Below are 19,363 nucleotides of genomic sequence, written 5' to 3'. Positions count from 1 at the left end.
CCAAGACCTCAGGCTCCAGCTCTTGCTAGCAAGCATTTCCCTCTGCCTTCTGATACTCACTTCAAAGGTGATAAGACCATCTGAAGGCCAGTACTGAAGACTGTATTCAATATTCTGCTCTTCGAGATACAAGTTCTGCATTGATACTCAGTAGAAACTGAACCTGTACAAGAACCGCTGGCTCTTAGATGACAGAAAACCTGTTTACAGATGGAAGGCCTTACATGTGCCCACACAGGCCCACAACAAAGTCCAAACGTGTAGGAAACTAGTATCATTGTCACTGGATCACAGTCTGCACAGCCAACTACAGTAACATTCTGCACCAGGCCTCTAACCTTTCTCCCCAAATTACACAAGCACTAGGATCATCACCTAGCCAAAGAAAAGCACCCAGGGGGCTTACACATTCTAAAGCCTCAATTGTTTTCAGACTTTTACAACATGCTATCCTGTCTTAGAGCTGCACAAATTATTTTATCTCTTTCCTTTTCTATCAAGACCTGACCAGTCTACAATACAATCAAAGATCACATCCCTAGAACTCAGAGGTGATTACAGTTGAGAAGGCTGCAGCTGGGTTGGATTCTTCCATCATATGCCCACTATAGGCTTCATAGGAGCACTACTGAATGGATAAGACTTCGACCTCCCAAGTCAGCAATTGTGAGTCCATATCCCATCCAGGGGACATCCACGGTGACACATTACTGAGCTTCTCATACCTTTGCTCAAAGGCAGCAAGCCATACTTCAATGTCTAGGGCCTTTCCTACTGCAGGTAAACCAGTAGTGCTGTCAACAAGAGCAGAAGATTTGGATGACACAACTAACAAGCCTTTCTCCTTTACAGCTGTTGTGTTTTAGTTCTTTTTACTGCCTGTAAATAACAAAACATGAATCTACCAAATTCTAGATAGTTTCTAACCATTATCTTACTACACAACAAGAGTCCTAAGACTCTTCTTCCTGCCAGACAGCAAGGGTGAACACAGGCAGTATTTTGAGGATGAACCATCTGTAAGATTATGCTATCAGGAAGGTAAGGGTTGTGGACAAGTTTTGCCAGCATAATTTCCTTTTTACCCTAAACCAAGCTGCCTCCAGTCCAACTCACAAAGTAGAACAGTACTTCAATTTGCCTGTGAAAAATAAATCTTTCCATCATTCTTTAAATTATGCCTACTATGGAGGTTTCTAACCATGCAAAAAATAAATAAAAATTGCCTATAATTAAAGAGGTAAGTTTAATTTAGACACACTATACATCAAATACTGTTGGCAAAAAAGCATAATAAAGAAGCCTCACAACAGCAACAACAACAAAAAAATCCAACAAATTTCTTTTCAGTAAAAACTGTTAAGAAAAGATTGTGATCTACAAATGACATTAAAACATTTACAAAAAGGAGAACAGCAAAACAGCAATTATTTTGCACTTCTATGCAGCTCTATAGTTTTAGAAGAGCTTATTTCAAGGTAATGAATTGTGCTAGTTACAGTCTCAATGTTGAATGTGTCATTTTAAGATAAGTGAATGCTTCCTCCCTTCTTGACAATAGTTGTAGTTGCCAATAGTCCACGTTTTAGATGTGTGATTTTTGTTTGGTTGCTTGCTTTTTACTATGGAATTACTTTTAAATGTCATTCATATATTCATTGTGAAGAACTGTTGGTTCTTCCTCTCTTCTGGTTCTTCATTTTTCTTCCTCTTTTCACAATTAGCAAACAGAGCTCCCACGGACACTTCCAAGGATCAGTCTTCACTAACATGACAGAACTCAGGGCATGAATGCAGTTCTTGACAGCTCTCCCCCAAAGCTTCAGGGCTCTCTTCCTGGTCAGCCAGCCGATGTCATATTTGTGGCTTTTCTTCCCCCGACACCTCAGTTAGGTAAGACCAGTCTGTTCAGAGTGAGGCAGTTCCAGATAATGGGCTTCTTTGCAAGATGGAGAATTGCTTTTCTCCATATAACTATGCTTTCTTTGCAGATATTAGTGGTGAATTTCAATGCATAACCATCAATTGATAAGTATTAAGTTGTCATCACTTTGTCGTCTGCAAAACAAACAAAAAAATCACTCAGTAAGGAATAGGAAGCGTTTACCCACACAAAAGTCAAGATGAATTTTGCACATTCTACACATTGCTCTCCCAGTTTCAGGATACAGATCTCAACACAAGCACAGTATGTTGACAATCAAATAGAAAACTGTTACAATAGCAAAACCTACTTGCATTCCAGCTACCAAACCTCTGCCCTTACCACACTCCGCAGTATATTACAGTAAAGCACATTTATTATGCTCAAGTAGATAATAACTTTGTGCAGCAAATTGGATGTGAAATTTGAAGCCACACCTTGCTAGCATTCTGCCAGACTACATCAAAAGAATGAAACTGTACTTCACAAAAGCTTCAGTATATGAGCAGGAGGATTTGTTACACTAGATAGGACTCAAAAAGCTTTCATATTCAGCACTACTCCTTCTATAGCCTTGCTTCCCTGCCAGGTGGGCTGTGCCCACGGCCATTCCACACACAAGTAGTCAGGCACTCAGAGGTGTATCAGTTTTATTCAGACACTGAATTAAAGAATAGATTTCCAAACCTGATGAGTTTCAAAGGAGACCTTTGTATATCATCAAGGACCCTCACTAAGATCTCTAATGGCTTGAGTTCAGTGTTTCAACACTGACAGATTACGTTTGCCTCATGAGCATAACAGGGCTTTACAAATAAGTACAGGTCCCTTGCTGAATCACATCCTCTTGCTGTCTGCTACTTCCCCCAGCCCAGTGGAAAAGCTATTTAGAAACAGAAAGATTACAAAACCCTAACTAAACTGCAAAGACTTAATTTGCTCCCAGCTTCCTGGCAACTCCACATTATGCTCTCTCATCCCGTGATCAACTTTCACCAGTTTCTGCACAGTGATTCACGTATGAGCAGAACACTTCAAACATGTTTAAACTCAATAAGCTCCCCTTCACCATTAGCATTCCAAAGATGTAACACCAAGTAGAACACAAGAGGAATAACAGAGTCCAAGTATTCCAAGTGCTCCCATATTTGCATAGAAGGACTTCACAGTGAGAAGTTAACTAGCGTATTTGTGAGGATAACATATATCAAAAACATTCAACTGACCTTCTACAGCAGCAGATAAAGGGCATGGAAGTCTGCTCTTTTCTGTAAGAAACATCGCCACAGTCTTTTAGAAATTCATGCAGATCTGTTGCTAGAAACCCACTTTGTTGATATTTCTGAAAAATAAAGCATGTTGCTTACAACACATGAGAACTTATCGAGCATTAAATGTTCTAAGGTCTCTTCTAGAGTATAAAAGCCAGAAGCCATTGGGTTCATTAATTTAATATGCTGTAAGAATTAAAAAAAAAAAAAAAAAAAAAAAGCGCTAACAAATCATCATAATCAATGCTGGATATTATGGTGTTGGGTGATGAACAAGAACGAATATGAAGCTGGTTAGAAATGCAATAGAATACTGATGTTTTACCTTAATGGTGTCATAGGCGTCAGTGATCAGAGCGATAAAAAGGCTGAGGATCATGTATATAAACAGAATAATGAAGGAATACAGATATAACCGACTGAACGTCCACACCAACATGCTTTTCTGCTGGATTTGAGCAAACGTTGCAAACATATCATCACCATTGACCAAAGAAAACAAACACTCAGCTACTGTGTTCAGGTCTTCAAACTAGAAGATAATGAATACAAAATCATATTAGAATCTGGCAATCACTCATCTAGATTAAAGGGAAGATGAAAGTGTTATTACAAAAGTATTTTTTTAAGCAGAAAAATAAAAAAAAAAAGCCATCCAAAACATTCCAACACTGGCATACTTTGTTTCTTTTCCTCACATTCAGACTGAAACACAGACGTCAGCAATAACCATGATTATATTGCTACACAATTCTGAGCACTTTACACCAACACCAGAAATACAGATTTATTCTCAAGAAACACCCTGCGTTGCCCAACAGGTAAAGACACCAATAAATTTTCTCTGTAGTGATCAGTTATTTAGATTTTGCAATAACATCATCTGCCATTCAGAAAGCCCTCTGAGCTGTAGCTCCAAGTTACAGTGACTGAGGAATTGTCTGGGTAGAATTATGGTTTCATTTCAAGGGCATTATCTCAAATATCTGATTTCCTTTCCCCAAGCTCTGAAGCTAAACTGTACACAATGACCAGGTAAGTACACTTCCCCTCTGCCTCTGCAAATAACCAAGTCTGCTAGCAATACTCTGTGAGCAAAAGTGAGTAAATGCACAACATTAAGTGTTAACTGCCATCATCAGTGAAGTAACACGACTACAGTCACAGTCCTATATTGAAACCAAGTTATCAAGATGTATATGCTTATAAGGAAAACATACTATTGGGCAAGAATGACAGGTCTGCTTTTTTGTTTTTGTTTTTTTTTTTTTTTTAATATTGCTCATCCTTCTTTTCCTTAAATTCTATATTTTTAAATGTACTGTGAGACCCAGCAACATATCCTTATCTAGGAAGACAAGAGGCATGGCACACGTAATTCTTGAGCAACTGCTGAGTTGTGATGCCAGAGAGAAGCCTGCTAAGCAGAGTTCATCTACAAGCCCTCCAAATTGTCGCTACACTGCGAGCAGGTTTTTGCTCTCTCCTTGACTTCAGTAACAGAAGGGAAGGAGGGAGTTACTAAAAAGAAAACTCAGCCATACCTGTATTTTTTAGCTAAGGTTTTCAGATCTCTGAGAACACGTATAGACCTCTATACATGCACAGCTCAGAAGGGACAGGTTGCACAGCAAGCAGGCTGCCTGCCCCACCCACAAGACTGCACAGCACCACACTGCCTTCCAGTGGAGCTGTGCAGAAGCATTCATAAACAACACCCAAAACACTGCAGAACTACAGTTGCTTCTCTCTATAAGGACCTGTGAAAGAGTTAACTTCCCATGGATAGGTGTATTATTAACCATGCTTCCTTTTGCCCAGGTAACCAGTGTTAAGTGCTGCAGAAGTTGCAGGGAAGTAGCAAGAACAGCATTTGTGCTATGTCTCTCATAAAGAAGTTAGTCTGCGCCATTACAAATAATTTTACAGCATATAGCATACCAGAAATATGCATTGCTATCAAGTTGAAATACACACAGACTGAGCACCTACATTTCTTAAAAGAGAAAATTACACCAAGTTTGAGGAATTCAAACTCTGGGAGTACAAGAAGCTGAAGCAAGCACTGCAACATGCATCTTCATTACTACACAGTGAATGTAACCAGAAAATTAAAAAACAAAACAGACCCAAGAATAAGTCATACATTTGTTACTCATTTATGGATAGTTAGAATTTATCACATTAGCAATCTGCCCTTCTTTTTTGTCCATGGAAAGGACCCCAAATTCACAGTTGTTTTCATGTATTTTGAAATATACAAAGCTTTGCTACTGTACTAAGGTTTCTGACAAGAAGAGGAATGTCCAAGGTAAACATTGCTTGTTCAAACTTGATATCAGACAAAACATATCCTCACAGGAAGCAAAGTAAACACAGAAAAATAAGCCATTCCTCCATTTTAGTCCATTTTAGATTTAATGGCTGAAGTTACATTGCTTGGGAAAAACTTAAGAGAACAAAGTCAGAGCTTATGAGATTCCCAGAAATCTAACAGTGACAGTGAACTTCATCCCAAATGCAACCGGAATTACCAGAAGAGGGCGAAAGAGAACAGAGCAACGCACCTTCAGCCGAGCCAGACCCGGCCCCATCCGAGCACCATCAGAAACCACGTTGCTTTGGAGATTACAGGTCAGTACAGCTTAGAGTAGAGCTGCTTTGTTAGAAGAAGCAGGTGACAGGAGGTGCACATGGGAGGAGAAACACAGCAACATTTTTTCATGTTGGAGTTTTTAAGAACGACAACAACAACAAAAAACCCACACACATGCTCACTAGAAACAGGTCTTAAATGTCTAACTAGGAGCAATACACAGACATACACACAGTTAGACAGGGAAAGAAATAATACTGCTAACATACCTTCTCATGATATGGTCCCAATACAATCCAACCACAGAAAGTATAGCCAAGATAAATCATCCCAGCACAACAACAAAACCTTAGCACTTTGGGTAATGATGCTTGCATAGTTAAAATGAGCACCTACAAGTTAGGGTGGAAGAAAAGAGAAGGAGAAAAAAAAGTTACATATAAAAGAGATTTGAATAAGAGCAACAGCTATAAATACAGATTTTAACTGCTGAATATTTTATTTCAGCCTTACGTTGTAAGTTTGAAAATATCCCAGGTATCTGATGACTCCAACCCAGACAAATAAAGTTGACGTTCCAAGTAAAATGCTGCAGACATCGTAACTTGTGAGATTCTGAGGGATCCAAAGAGAGCAGGTGGTCAAGTTACAAAGCAACAAGTTTTTCAGCTTGAAGTTTCACCAGGTCAGACAAATAAAGGAGGGCAGTCCAATATTGAAAGGATGTTGCCACATCACAAAAATCAGACTAGAACAAGCTGCACTTTATTTAGAGAGACCTCCCAGATTCAGTAGTGCTGTACATGGAAGCACAGCTACACCAACATTCTTGAAGTTTTGCATGAAGCCCAGAAGAACCAGAGCCCTCACTTCAGTTACTGTACAGTTTTAAAGTTGGACTGAATATGTCAAATTTTTCATTTTTAATAATGGCTAATGTGCACCACTGTTAGGTCAACAAGCTTTCATTATCTATCAAGTAATATGTAAGCCATCATTTAAACGAGAAGTGAACCTCAGGACTACAAGCTCCATCTGTGCTGTAAGCGTTAACAGCTTTGAACAGGTTGCCAGCTGTTTCAAACTAGAACATCACTTTCACTACCAGCAATGTTAACAACCAATTCTATTTGCACTTGGTCTTAGCAGAGGGCTAGAACTGGTGACAATAAGCACGATACCCACCAAGTTCAAGATTTCCCACCCTCATCCCCCACCTCACCAGAAAGCTGGACATTGGTACATGCTTCCCCTGAAAGCCTCTCTGAGAATTTGCCCTTTGAGCATTTGTACACGTGAAGCAGCAACAGCACACTACTAATTTTTCACAGAATACAAAGTTTTGTAAACATGTGAATTGTTGACACACAGTTTTTCCAATAAAGCTAGAAGCTGCTAGCCAGACAAAACACATCAACATCAGCAAGCTCAGATCTGGAGGTCAAGGACTAGCAGCTGACAGCAACTCTACCTGCACTTTGGGCAGGCCATGACCACAGGCTATAATAACTATGTTTCCAGTCTCAGGAAACAGACCTGTTTTATCTGAGGGGATGACTTCTGACTTCCCTGTGTAATGTGCACAACTATTTCTATGATTTTATTTGGGTGCCGCATCCCTGCAGACATTCAGCACCAGGTTGGATGGGGATGAAAAGCAACTGCTGCAGCTCACTATTGTTTGTGTCCAGGATAAAACACATTACACTTGTTTCTAATGAGACTAGTACTCTACCTAAAGCTCTTCTTACCTTGGCTTTTATCTCCATTTTTAGGATGGACCCAGTGATTGTCATCACATCGCTGATAATTACCAGGACATACCATCCATTTATGAACTCCATGCGATCAGTGTAACTGACACAACGGTTGTATTTCTCCAAGAAGAAGTCAACAAATCTCTGTCGAGAAGCATTTAGGTGTTCAGTTACAGGTCTCCTTGCAAGAAAATACTTACAGATGCCCCAGTACTGTAACAGTTCTCAGTATACACACACCCACTTTTTGCCCACAGTATTTGCTGGAATAATAGCCTAAAAATGGTCAGCAATAACAACAGAAAGGAAGAAGGGGGGAAAAAATATTAAAACTGGTTTAGACCAGTGAAGACCAACTTTCCACAGAACAGCTGACTTTGTAACTCATCCTTACTAGCTTAGCCATGGCTTGTTATACACTTTTCAACCTCCTTCACAAGCAGTTTCTATTGATCCCCAAGAGGAGTAAAATAAGAATTATTAACTGTAGCTCAAATACAGCTATAAGACAATCCTCACTTCCAATAGAGCCAACAATGTCACCACCTGCACCATACTATTTGCTCTCACTTGCTCTTTTTGCTCAAGAATACATGCCCTCAAGAGAGGCAATGAAATAGTTCATATTACAGTACTATATGATCTGAAGTAAAACCCCTTTCTGCCATTAACCGTTCATCACAGACACTTCCACATTCTTTCTAAAGGAAGAAATACAGTAAGAGCAAGGTTGTGCAACAGATGTGCTAGTTGATAGTTCAAAGCATTACTACACAAAACCAGCAAACACGATAGAGAAAAAAGGAACATTGGGATTATGAGCACTACACTTACTTGTCGGAGCCTCAAGGCAAGAACAACGGACCGTGAGCAGAGGATAAGAGATGCTAAGCAATTTAAGATGACAAATCCATCAAAAATTAGGATATACAAACTGTTTTTCTGGAGAACTGTAAAAAGTCAAAGAAATAACATAAGTCTTGTTTTGTCTCATCTCTTTGAGCACATATTGTTACAAAACATCACCTATTTTGCATTTAAACACTCTCATCCCACAAAATAATGAGGTTTAAAGATACTCCTTCCTGAGCCAATATATCTGGAGCACAATTTACCAGAGAATTATGTGGGTCAAAAGAATGAAAAGCATGTTTGAATTTTTCAAAATTAAGAAAGTATAATAAAAATACATATATTAATACAGACATCTTTCCCCCCATAAAGGTCAACTGTCCATCTTTGTGCCAAGTATCCACATAGGGTAAACATCTCTAGACAGCCAGCTGAAAGAGAGCTGCCAAGAAACTATATAGATGCACACCAGAACATTTGGTGGTTATTCAGAACATAATACAAGATACCACTCCAATATCAGTTCAATATGCTGTTATCAGAGAAACACTGGCTTTGACCGAGCAAAAAGCAGGTTATCTGACCTTACCATTAACTGAGATACTATATAGGACATAAGAAAATTATCATACTGCCACAGCCCTTTACAGCAAGTTTACAGGAGAAGTAGAGTACATGCATAGAGTACAATACAGCGACTACTCCTGTGAAGCAGACTTTAATACCCAAGTCTCAGCCATCAGATAAAGCCTTAACAATAGAAATGGAGTGTGGATATCATCCTTTCTAATATATATCATTAAATTTAACCACAGCAGAGGGGGGAAAATGTAAAAACTTGAGAAATAGCATGCTTTAATTACTCAGAGAGATACTTTTGAAAACTGTATGAGGCTTCAGCTGGGAATATACCATTGTTAGTACATTAAAGTGAATTATTCAAATAATCTCAGAGCAACAGAACAATTAAAATCCTCCTTTCAGACAGAGCCTGATGCCAACATGCACCACTATACAGAGATAACTGCAAGCTCAATACCCTTACAAAAAAAAGGGTTATTTTCCAAGACATAATTACAAAGAGGTAATGAGTTGTATTAGGAAAGGCTTTTTGTTGCAGGGGCAGTGGGTGGGCAGGATGAACAGCACAGACAGCACAGCAGGGAATACATGGGAAAATATACTTAACATCACAAATAAGTGTGCACCATACTTACCAGAACCAAGTATGTGCCAGTCTTTGCATTCTTGAATATCAGTATCACTATTAAAATAGATTTTGATTTTTCCACTGTGAGCTCTATTGTTGAAAGTAATCTGGAAACATAGAAGTATATCAGAAAAAAGACTGGCAAAATTTACTTTGTAAAGCAAGTCTTGCTAAGTGTTTTGACATGATATACATTAGTACTTGTTAGTCAGGTAGGTTTTAAGAAAGCTGTCATCATAAATAGTGTAGACAATTTGAGAATACGTACTCAAAAAGGACAAAAGCAGCAGTTCAAGAAGTTAAATATCAGATCTAACCTTCAGAAAGCCAACAACTACATATTCTCTTATCAAGCTACAAAATTACCAGCTGGAAATAACATTGGCCCATGGAAACATCTTGAAGAGCCTCAGGTAAGAAGGAGAAAATAAAGACCAGGACATGCTCAACAGCCTTTCCCTTGCAGTCTAGGCATAACAGTGATGCTTGTGGGCCCCTAAACTCCAGTTATATATACAGTGTCAGAAGTGTCATATTCTATATACTCACAGTATTTTGAAATGCATAGCAGTCAGGCAATTCACGGGCATGGATTGTTTGCAGGGCAACACCTTTCAGCTTGAAGGAGATTTTAACCTGTATAAGCCTGAATGTTTTTAAGAAGTGTATAAATACACACACAGATACACAAATGCACAAAGCATAGAAACAGAAAAAAACAAAAAAACAAATCCATCCAATTCACATAAAAGTGAAAAAAAAAATATATAAATAAATAAAATCAAAACATTTCTCCTCCCTTCCCCTCCAAGCTAGTTTACCTGTAAAATTCAAGGTTGAAGAATGAAGAGTTCAACTTCTCTTCAGCGCTCCTACTGGCTAGCTCCTGGGGCTTTAAGATAATACAGTCTGTGAGGAAAAATAAAAAAGAAAACCTGCAATGTTGAAAATTTCACCTAGAAAAAGCATAAAACTTCAGATTCAATCACAAGTTCTAATCAAACAAAGACTCAAACTGAGCCCCAGCTCAGGGGTCCACACAGCAGCTGGAGAGAAGCTTCAGTGAAGCCCCTGTACCACGAGATGGTAGAGACAGCAACCTACAGAAGTTAGAGCTTTAACTGTGTCTATATATGAGCATTTCAAATGGGACAAAAATATCAAAAACAAAACAAACAACGTCCCACAAACAGAGGGGAAAAAAACCCACAACCTACTAACAAACACAGCTGAACAGCCTCCTAGAAAGCAATAAGGAAGGAGGAAAAAAACAGATTAATTTTTCTGTTACTGTAATGAAAATATATATATATTAATAAAGCTATTAGAATAGCATTAGAATTTAACTACTTCACAATAAGACACTTTTTTAGTACAATGGCATCATACCTGTTTCTGTAGAAACGTCTATGTTTGGCTTGTCACTGGAAGGAAGCATCCCACCTCTCCTGTACTGCTGTTTACAAATTTTTAAGCCTGATCCATCATGTTCGTATCCAAGCGTCCCCAGTGATATGTTCTTTAATTGTCTGTACTAGTTTAAAAACAACATGGTACTGGAAGTTAACAGAGATGCTTGCCCTATTGCAAGAGACAGTAGCTTGCAGTTACTTGTATAAATATAACTTTTACATAAAAAGAAGGAAAAAACAACAACAACCAAATCCACTCTCTACGTAAAGACTTGTGTGAAATAATGGATTTTGGAAAGTTCAAAGTGACGGCTGCTAACAAGTAGTACTTGGTATGCTTCCTGAAACAAACTAGCCCTTGCCTGCTGGCCATTTACCAGAAGAGTTTTATTAATGTGTCTAGTAGCGACTTCAGTGCAGTCCTGCAACTAACCACAGAGACACCAGGGAAAACTTACAAATCAAGCTCTTGAGGGTGTTCATTTTCATATCACTTGGAACTTCAAGATACTTTGTTCAAAATTCAACACATTTTAAGAAATCTGGTGCTGTATAAATAAAATTATTTTTCTATCTTTAACTCAGATGCCACTGTGACAGCCAGACAGAAATTTTAAGACTCAAGGCCAAAATAACCAGTAAACTACCTGAAGAGCTCCACTCCTTTTCTGCAGTAATCCCTCTGCTAAAGCAACCACCTTACAGCAGGCAGATTAGCGTACCTGGATTATGACTGTCTGTGAAGAGGCTGGGATTGGAAACACATACAACCCAACTCAGTTTTCATTTTAGTCCATAAAATCCACTCTAAGAGCAAAATCAGAGCTATGCCCTGTGTGACTACAGAAAAGCGAAGCCTTCACTCTACAGCTTGCAAACATGGGGTATGCACAGAGTTTGGGCAACCTCCAAGAGCAGTTTAACCTGCTCATGTTACACAAGCACAGAGGCAACTCAAAAGCATGTCTGTGAAGAAGGTACTTTCTTTTCCCTTATTCAAAATAAATCTCAAGTCACCTGGAAGGCATTACTGTGCTAGTTTCTCCATATGAGCTTAAAAACAAGGACTAGAAATGCAAGTAAATACAGCAGTGTCAAGTCAAATATCCTCCACGCATAGATCCATTGAAAAACAACAATAACCACTGTGAAAACCCAGCTCAGAGCAGCTCAAGGTCAGGCCCATGTGCCAGCCCATCTCAGCACCAGCTGGCAGCATGCAAGAGTAGGCAGTTGGACCAGGGGCCCTTTAAGGAAAGAGGCATAAACATCTAGTAATTCATTAGGTTTTAATAATTACCTCATCAAGCAAAAGAGCTCAGGGCAGCACACAGCACTGTTTAGCTCTGAAAGATGCATTTATCTTCCCAGGAGGCTCAGGATAAACAAACATGGGAAGTCAGACAAGGCTTCCCTTCTCTTAAGAATTTTGTTCAGCTGGTTTTGATACAAATTATAATTTTCCTCCCTTAAACACCAATTTTGTTAATACGCATCACCTGCTGTGGCACTTTTTCCTCCTTCCCATGGGCATTTTTCCCTACTGGCCCATCACATAATACCACTTTGTGGTCACTAATAACCACATATGGCATGTCCGAAGACTGTCCTCATACAGAGCTCTGCTTTGCACTGCTGCTTCCAATCCCCAGTATATTTGGACATCCAAGAGGAAAAGCCACTCTCCACACCCAGACAGAATATGACCATAATTGAAACTAAGGAAGCCATATTTGATTAAGGCAGATCCAGTGAATGGAAACAGCCATTAACCTCTGCTTCACATCCCTCTCATGGCAACTCCAAATCACCAAATCTAGCAGCTGTCACACTGTTCACATGTTCTCAGGCCCAGGGAAGCACCTGGCTCTGAGTTGTACACATACACACCACTTTCAATAAGTACTACATAACAATATAAGCAAAATTTCCACTGTTACATTTCTGAGCAGCCAGGACAGAGCAATGAGCAGAGCACCCTGGTCCTGCAGAATCACTGTGCAACTGGGTGCACACAGCCACTCCGCTGCCTTTTTCATTGCAGAAGCTCCCAGACTGGGCCAAACACAAGAGTATGGAAAGCTGTGCACTCTTCCAAGTGCAGATGTCTGTTGTATTTTTCTTATCCCTTCCAAGTGTGAAAATCCCAGTAATACATGCATAAGCCTAACATTCACTGAGCTTTTCCACCTCCAGTTGTAAATAGCTGTGTGTTATTATAATCTTCTATAATACATCATCCTTCTACTTGCCCTTCCCCTTTCAATGTTCACTTGAAGTCAGTTTTTAAAGACTTACACATAATAATATTTGGGAACAGTATAGGTCACTAGACAACCAGATCACACTATTTTTTAAGCTCCTTAAGGAACTCATCAGCATTTACACAACACAGACATATTATGAAGAGACCCTTTCCGATGCCTGTATCACACATTGACTCATCCTTGAGGATATAAAGCTACACTTTTTGTATCGTCTTCTATCTGGACTTCATCTCAGCTTTAGTGCCTACAAAAGAAGTAAAGCAAAAGAAAGCAAGCAAGGAAGTAAGCACAGTACAGTAAAAATAGAAGCAACATTGAGAATTCAAAGGAGGATTGAGAAAACTACTGCAACACTTGTTTTAACATACCAGGAAACAGAGTTTTATCCTTGCCCAGCACAGCACAGATACCTTGCATCTGTTGATAGTTCTGCTGTAGCCTACAGATGTCCAAGAAGCAGCAGTTCCCCATGAGAGGACATTTAACAAGGAGGCACAGCCTCCCCATGTGCTGCTGGGCTCAGGGCAGGGGAAGAGTGAGGTGGTTTAAAGCTGCTTACTGTTCACACCATTTGAACTGGGCCTGGGCTTACAACCATCCCAAATGCAGGAGACTGGTCTCATTTTACACACAGAAGACCTCTTTCATGTCATGGCTCTTAGATGAACCCAAATTAAATATAAAAACATCCACTGAATTTTCACCCTAGATTTATTCACCTTCCTCCCACAATTGTAAAGTAACTGTTCTTCAAAGTACTAACCTTAACTAGGGCCAGTCCCCCTACATTCCTGAAAGTGCCATATTCCCCAGTTTGAGGCCTCTGGCACTTGCTACAAAGCTGTGATTCAGTGTGGCTGTAAGCAGAAAATTTTTTGAATACCATGCATAGGTATACCCAGGCCCCCAGCTCTTCAAAGTAAGACTTAAATAAAGGTTGCAGTTCATGGAAGACAACTGTTTTTCAAGCTTCGTGGATTTCAGCACTAAATGAATACAATTTTGTCTTGGACTCATCTCCAAGAGACAAAAACACAGATGTCTACACTTAAGCTTTGTGACACCCACCTAAAGGGACTCACCAAAATATCAAACTTGAAATTCAAATGGAAACTGAAAAACTGAAGCTCAGTAAAAATCTACTAGTATAATAAGCAGCTTAAATACTCTTCATTATAAATAAATACACTTACCTGATCAATAACATAAAATATGCTGTCATAAGCATCCTGTTGGGTATATATGCTGCAGCTGTAGTCATCCTCATCGACACCAGAATAGCCTTTCAGGAATAGGTGTTTAAAAGCAACAGTGTTCTCCTCTTTGAAAGAAACCACCAACTGGTTACTCAAACCAAAGAAGACGAGCTGACAAGAGAAACAGAAATAGAAGTTTTGAATGTTGTTGAAACAGCAACATTTCAGAAGCAACTAAAAGTGTAATAAATATGAAACAGAAGGGAACATGTTACTGTCATCCTGCTACAAATGGGAACAGAGTATCTACCTTTTTACAATACTAAGGCCACAAAGTCAAGGTTACCATATGCTGAACAAGAAAAACAGAAATCAGTAAGATCTACTGATTCCAAAAGTGTGCAGCAGCTAAACAGAGAGCTGGTCACTGCTCTGTTTTATGCATCCATGACCAGCAGCTCTAACTGTGATCTGATGCAATTTTTGTGGATGGTACAGAGGGCAGAAAAGCAGCCTTTTAACCCAGAAATGCTCTGCTTTGCTCCAGAACAGCAGCAGCTCCTTAGCATGGCACACAGCTAGAGGAAAGCATGATGGGACCTCAGAGCAACAAAAAGCATCACTCCCTGAGCCTGGCACTGCTTAAGGAAGCTATAAATAAGAGGCAGCAGCAGACAGTAGTTACCCCTCAGGATTTGCATTGATCAACTGTAGGGATGACCCATTTCCATCCACCATGGAAAATCAGCAGTCTAGAAGCTGAAATCAATCTGGAAACTAGAGTTTCTTCATGAACATAGAACCTGGAGAATGTCCCAGGCTCCAAAAAGCAAATGCTCATCCCAGACTTAAAAGTGAAGTGAAACTGGCACATTACTGTATGGAGTTTCCAAGAAGCAGAGGATTAGTAAGTGAAACTGCAAGCAAAGGAACCATGAGCTCAGAATTCCCCCCAGAACAAGCAAGCAGGCTTTACTAATATTCAGATGTCTGCACTCAAGGTAATGGAAATCAAACACCTTTCACTGGGATTCTTCATCTTTTGTCTTAGGCATTAATGGCTTAGTCTGGGGATAGACTAAAGGGATGCATGCAGCAGCACCGTTTAGACCAAAGCCTTCTAGTTGCATAGAAAAGCCATGACCAGGACAAAGAAAAGGGGATGCCAGCAGTGCCTGGTATACATATCCTTTAGATTAAGAACTGAAACTTCACACTTTTAGCCAATTCCTACATTAATTACATTGCCATGACTATGAAATTATTATCTGAGTACTGCAAATGAGCTTGCAGTACTCAAGATAACTGGAAAAAGATCAGGGGTCTTCCAACCACAGCACAGAAAACAAGCATACACAACAGGGTTTGCTCTGGGGACTCCCCAGGGGATTTCAGCACAGCTTTGAGCAAAGCTCATTATTCACACTGGGACAGAAGTAACAGAGCACTGTTCTGCCCACGGAGGGCCATGTGTGGCTGGGACAGCACCTTCGGTGCACTCTCCAGGACTAAGCCTGAAAGTGAGTACAGGTCTAGTGAATCTGAAGGGTCTTGTGAAGTTGTGATGTCTTGTGATGTCCAGAGCTGCACTGGAACACCAGGCCCAAAGCAGTGAAACCAGAGACTTCACCCCATCTTTCCACCAGGGTGGAAGCACTCAGCAGAAGGCAGGGTCACATAAGCAGGGTAAGGCTTTGTCCTATCAGGTAAGCCAAACACCAGCCTGAAATCCTCAAACTCAGTGAGTTCTAGGGGATTGTACATTTACTTATACTTGCAAAGTGTCAGGCGTCAGTGTCCTACATTTCAAAGGTCCAGAAAAAACCTACTGATAGATTTTTCTACTCACATTTGTCCTGTTTTGCTTCCCTCACTCTCCAGTCAGCATTTCTCAGTGGACTGCAAGATAACCAACCACACCATGATAGCAGTGTTGTTCAAATACCTGCTCTCCTTTGCCTCTACTTATGCTGTCCATGGACTGTTTGAAACACAGAAGCAAGTGGCATGTCTGATTTCAACAGCCTAAGCCATCACCAGGCAGACTGTAGCATTTTCACACTGAACACTTAAACCTGATGTTACTGACTGCATTATGAAAACCATCCCCTTTGACATGGCCCAGAGAAACAATTATATATGAATGAAATAGGAAGCAGAACATACAGCAGCACTGCAGCAGCAAGCACTTGTTAAGGTCACGTGAGATTTCGTGGAAAAGATGAGTCATTTGTTTTAAAGCATTACCTTAGAAAAAGCTAATTAGCTGATCAAACACTGCCCCAAAACCTTCAGGAGGCATTTGTAACTTAGTTTATGTTATTTTTTCCCCTTCAATACATGCCTTCCACAGCACTTTTTTTCTTTCAGAACTGGTGCAACAAACCCAAGGCAGTGAGGAATACTCGAGGATGGCAGAGTGCAGGACCACAGACATGCTACTCCTGCATGCCATCTCTATGCTTTCTAGGAGTAACAACAGGGTAAAGATTACCTGAGAGGTCACCATAACTATCTTCAAAATCTGCAAAGCCAGCTTCCATGGTATCTGGTGTCTTGCTCTGTATTTGTCACAGGGGTTCATGAAGTAAAACTTCAAATCCTCTTTTAGAGCCGTCTCTTTTAGATCTAGATCTGACTGAGCCATCATATTTCTGCCATATAAATAATACGTTAATTAGAGATCAGCAGAATGCTTCAGCAGATGATTTCTTCATGTTGCAGTTTCACATTAGGCATTCACATTACATTAAAGTTCTGTGGAGTATCCAGTGTTTTGTCTTAAAAGAGCAAAAGATAAAAAGCATTTCCCCTTTGATCACATCATCAAAATAATTCAACTGTAGCAACATTTATAAAACTATTTCCCAGGAAGCAGTCATTAAACAGAACACTTAAGAGTAGACTCACTACTGCTGTTATCTGCTTTCTAAAGCTGAAGCTTTGGGACAAGCAGAGGCTGCTGTTAGCACTCTCCGAACAACCTGCATTTCACCGCCAGAAACAAGTGCAGAAGAAAGCAGAGCACAGCACACTGGTGTTAAGAACACACCATTTAAAGGGTTGAAGTCACAGATATTTATTTATTTAAATACTAAGGCATGACATATATCATAGATATATATATCTATATACATTAGAGGAACAAGCACAGAGGGCTGTTGTAGAAGCCTAGAATCACCAGAAATTTCTCCCTCCCAACCAAATGCCACACTGAAGGCATTCCTCCTCTCCCAGATTTCCAGCCCCCTTTTCCAGAGCTGCAGTTGTCACAACTTCACCACCTCACACAAAGGTCAGAATCAAACAGTTAACAGTTGTAGGGAGGGAGAAATTAAAGCAGAACAACTGCATCAGAAGCAGCCATGCATGCTGGTTATCAGCCCCATTAAACATCCACCAAACTACTCCTTGTATTCTGAGCTTCATAGAAATAACCACTTCCTCTCCAGCTCAAAATCAAAAAAAACTACCCCAAGTTTTCAAATGCATTTTTACTTCTTTATTCTCACCTGAGTTACTGCCTGAGCTGCAGGCCACAAAGCACATAAGGTTTGTCAGGACCAGCAGCCTCCTAGCAAGAGAATGAGCTGAACACAGCCAAGGCACCACAGTGCCATTTCCCCACAGGATGAAGTGAAAATTAATCTTAACACTCAGATCCCAAAGGTTATCTTTATTACACCTTAAATCAATCATTCGTAAAGATGGGCTGCCTTTGATTTTGAGGCAGGGAAAACACAGGAAGGTTTTTTAAAAAAGAACGCTAGAAGAATACAGTTCTACTTAGACTTTGAAGAAAAAAACAAATAAACATTACTAAAGCTACCCCAGCATAACTGAGAAACTTGGAAGAATAAAAGACCATCTGACAGAAAAACATATCACAATTATAGCTGGGAGTACTCTCTAGGGAGCAAGGCACATTTGCATTCTAACTCAACCCTGACACCCCACAACTGCTGCCCTGCACCAGATTCTCCTCAACAGGAAGAAGCAGCACCGCTGTGCATGTGTTATGAGTAAGCAAGACCCGACCCAGGCAAGAAGCAACAGGAGCAGGTGAGAAGGAAAGAGGATACAGGCTTCAACTGAGTCTGATTTACACTTAAAGCATGGAAGTGTGACAAAACTTCTCCAAGACAGAAAAATCCTCCCCTAAACTTCTAGACAAGGCATATCTGAAGGAACAGCCCTTAACTCAAACAATGAGCCCTCTGACAAGGACTATATTCTTAAAGATTCACATACATACCATAAAAATACGGTAGGATTTTCCGAAGCCGACTCTCTAGCCCCTGCATTTACCCTAGCAGCTTAAAGAACAACAAACTTTCACTTCTGCACAGGTTCACCCAGCACACAGCTGAGAACCACCGCTACTGCCCTCACCTCCCGCCCTGGAACAGCTGGGGAAGCCCCCAGCAGGACAGCAGCTATGGAGAGCAGCACGCGGTACAGCAGCACTCGGTACTGTACGGTGCGGTACAGCACAGCCCGCTATCGCCCCCCACCCCAGAGCCGCCCTGACCCCGCTCACCCGCAGCTGGGAGCCCGCCCACCGGGCAGGCACTTGAGGGAGATCTCCATGCGGTGCGAGTCAGGCTGCCCCAGGCGAGACGAACGAGAGCTGCCACAAAACGACCGACCTCAACTGCACAACCCCAACCCACCGAACCGCGGCCCCGCCTGCCCCTTAAAGGGCACGGGCGGAGGAGGGCGCGTCATGAGCCGGGCCCAAACGACCCGAGCAGCTATTGCCCGCCGGGACAGGCTATGATGAGCTCTCATCAGTGCCCGGGCACCTGCAAAGCCTTGATATAGAAGCTGTAGCACAACTCTTAGCTCGATGAGGTCACAACCAGCACACAATGTGTT

General features: G+C 40.6%; 1 protein-coding gene across 4 annotated transcripts; it reads right to left on the bottom strand.

Annotated features, from left to right (window-relative positions):
* Positions 1 to 1,227: 1,227 nt before the first annotated feature.
* MCOLN2 (mucolipin TRP cation channel 2) lies at positions 1,228 to 19,277 on the bottom strand. 4 transcript variants are annotated; one of them, XM_015870444.3, is made up of 14 exons: positions 19,026 to 19,277; positions 16,980 to 17,139; positions 14,483 to 14,656; positions 11,000 to 11,144; positions 10,432 to 10,519; positions 10,160 to 10,256; positions 9,618 to 9,717; positions 8,383 to 8,498; positions 7,543 to 7,692; positions 6,305 to 6,406; positions 6,061 to 6,183; positions 3,521 to 3,727; positions 3,151 to 3,266; positions 1,228 to 2,058 (listed from the first exon to the last, which is right to left on the bottom strand). In XM_015870444.3, exons 1-14 carry the CDS (start codon positions 19,073 to 19,075, stop codon positions 2,022 to 2,024), a joined length of 1,665 nt encoding a protein of 554 aa, XP_015725930.2. In that variant the 5' UTR covers positions 19,076 to 19,277; the 3' UTR covers positions 1,228 to 2,021. The 4 variants fall into 4 exon arrangements, with proteins under 4 accessions (XP_015725930.2, XP_015725931.2, XP_085368308.1 ...); XM_015870445.3 differs by lacking the exon at positions 19,026 to 19,277 and adding an exon at positions 18,741 to 19,014; XM_085512182.1 differs by lacking the exon at positions 16,980 to 17,139 and having other exon boundaries at positions 19,026 to 19,161.
* Between the last annotated feature and the right edge of the window lie 86 nt (positions 19,278 to 19,363).

Source organism: Coturnix japonica, chromosome 11 (assembly GCF_054131305.1).
Source record: "Coturnix japonica strain WE chromosome 11, WE-NBRP24, whole genome shotgun sequence".
Lineage (NCBI taxonomy): Eukaryota > Metazoa > Chordata > Aves > Galliformes > Phasianidae > Coturnix > Coturnix japonica.
This window is presented reverse-complemented; position numbering and strand designations above follow the sequence as displayed.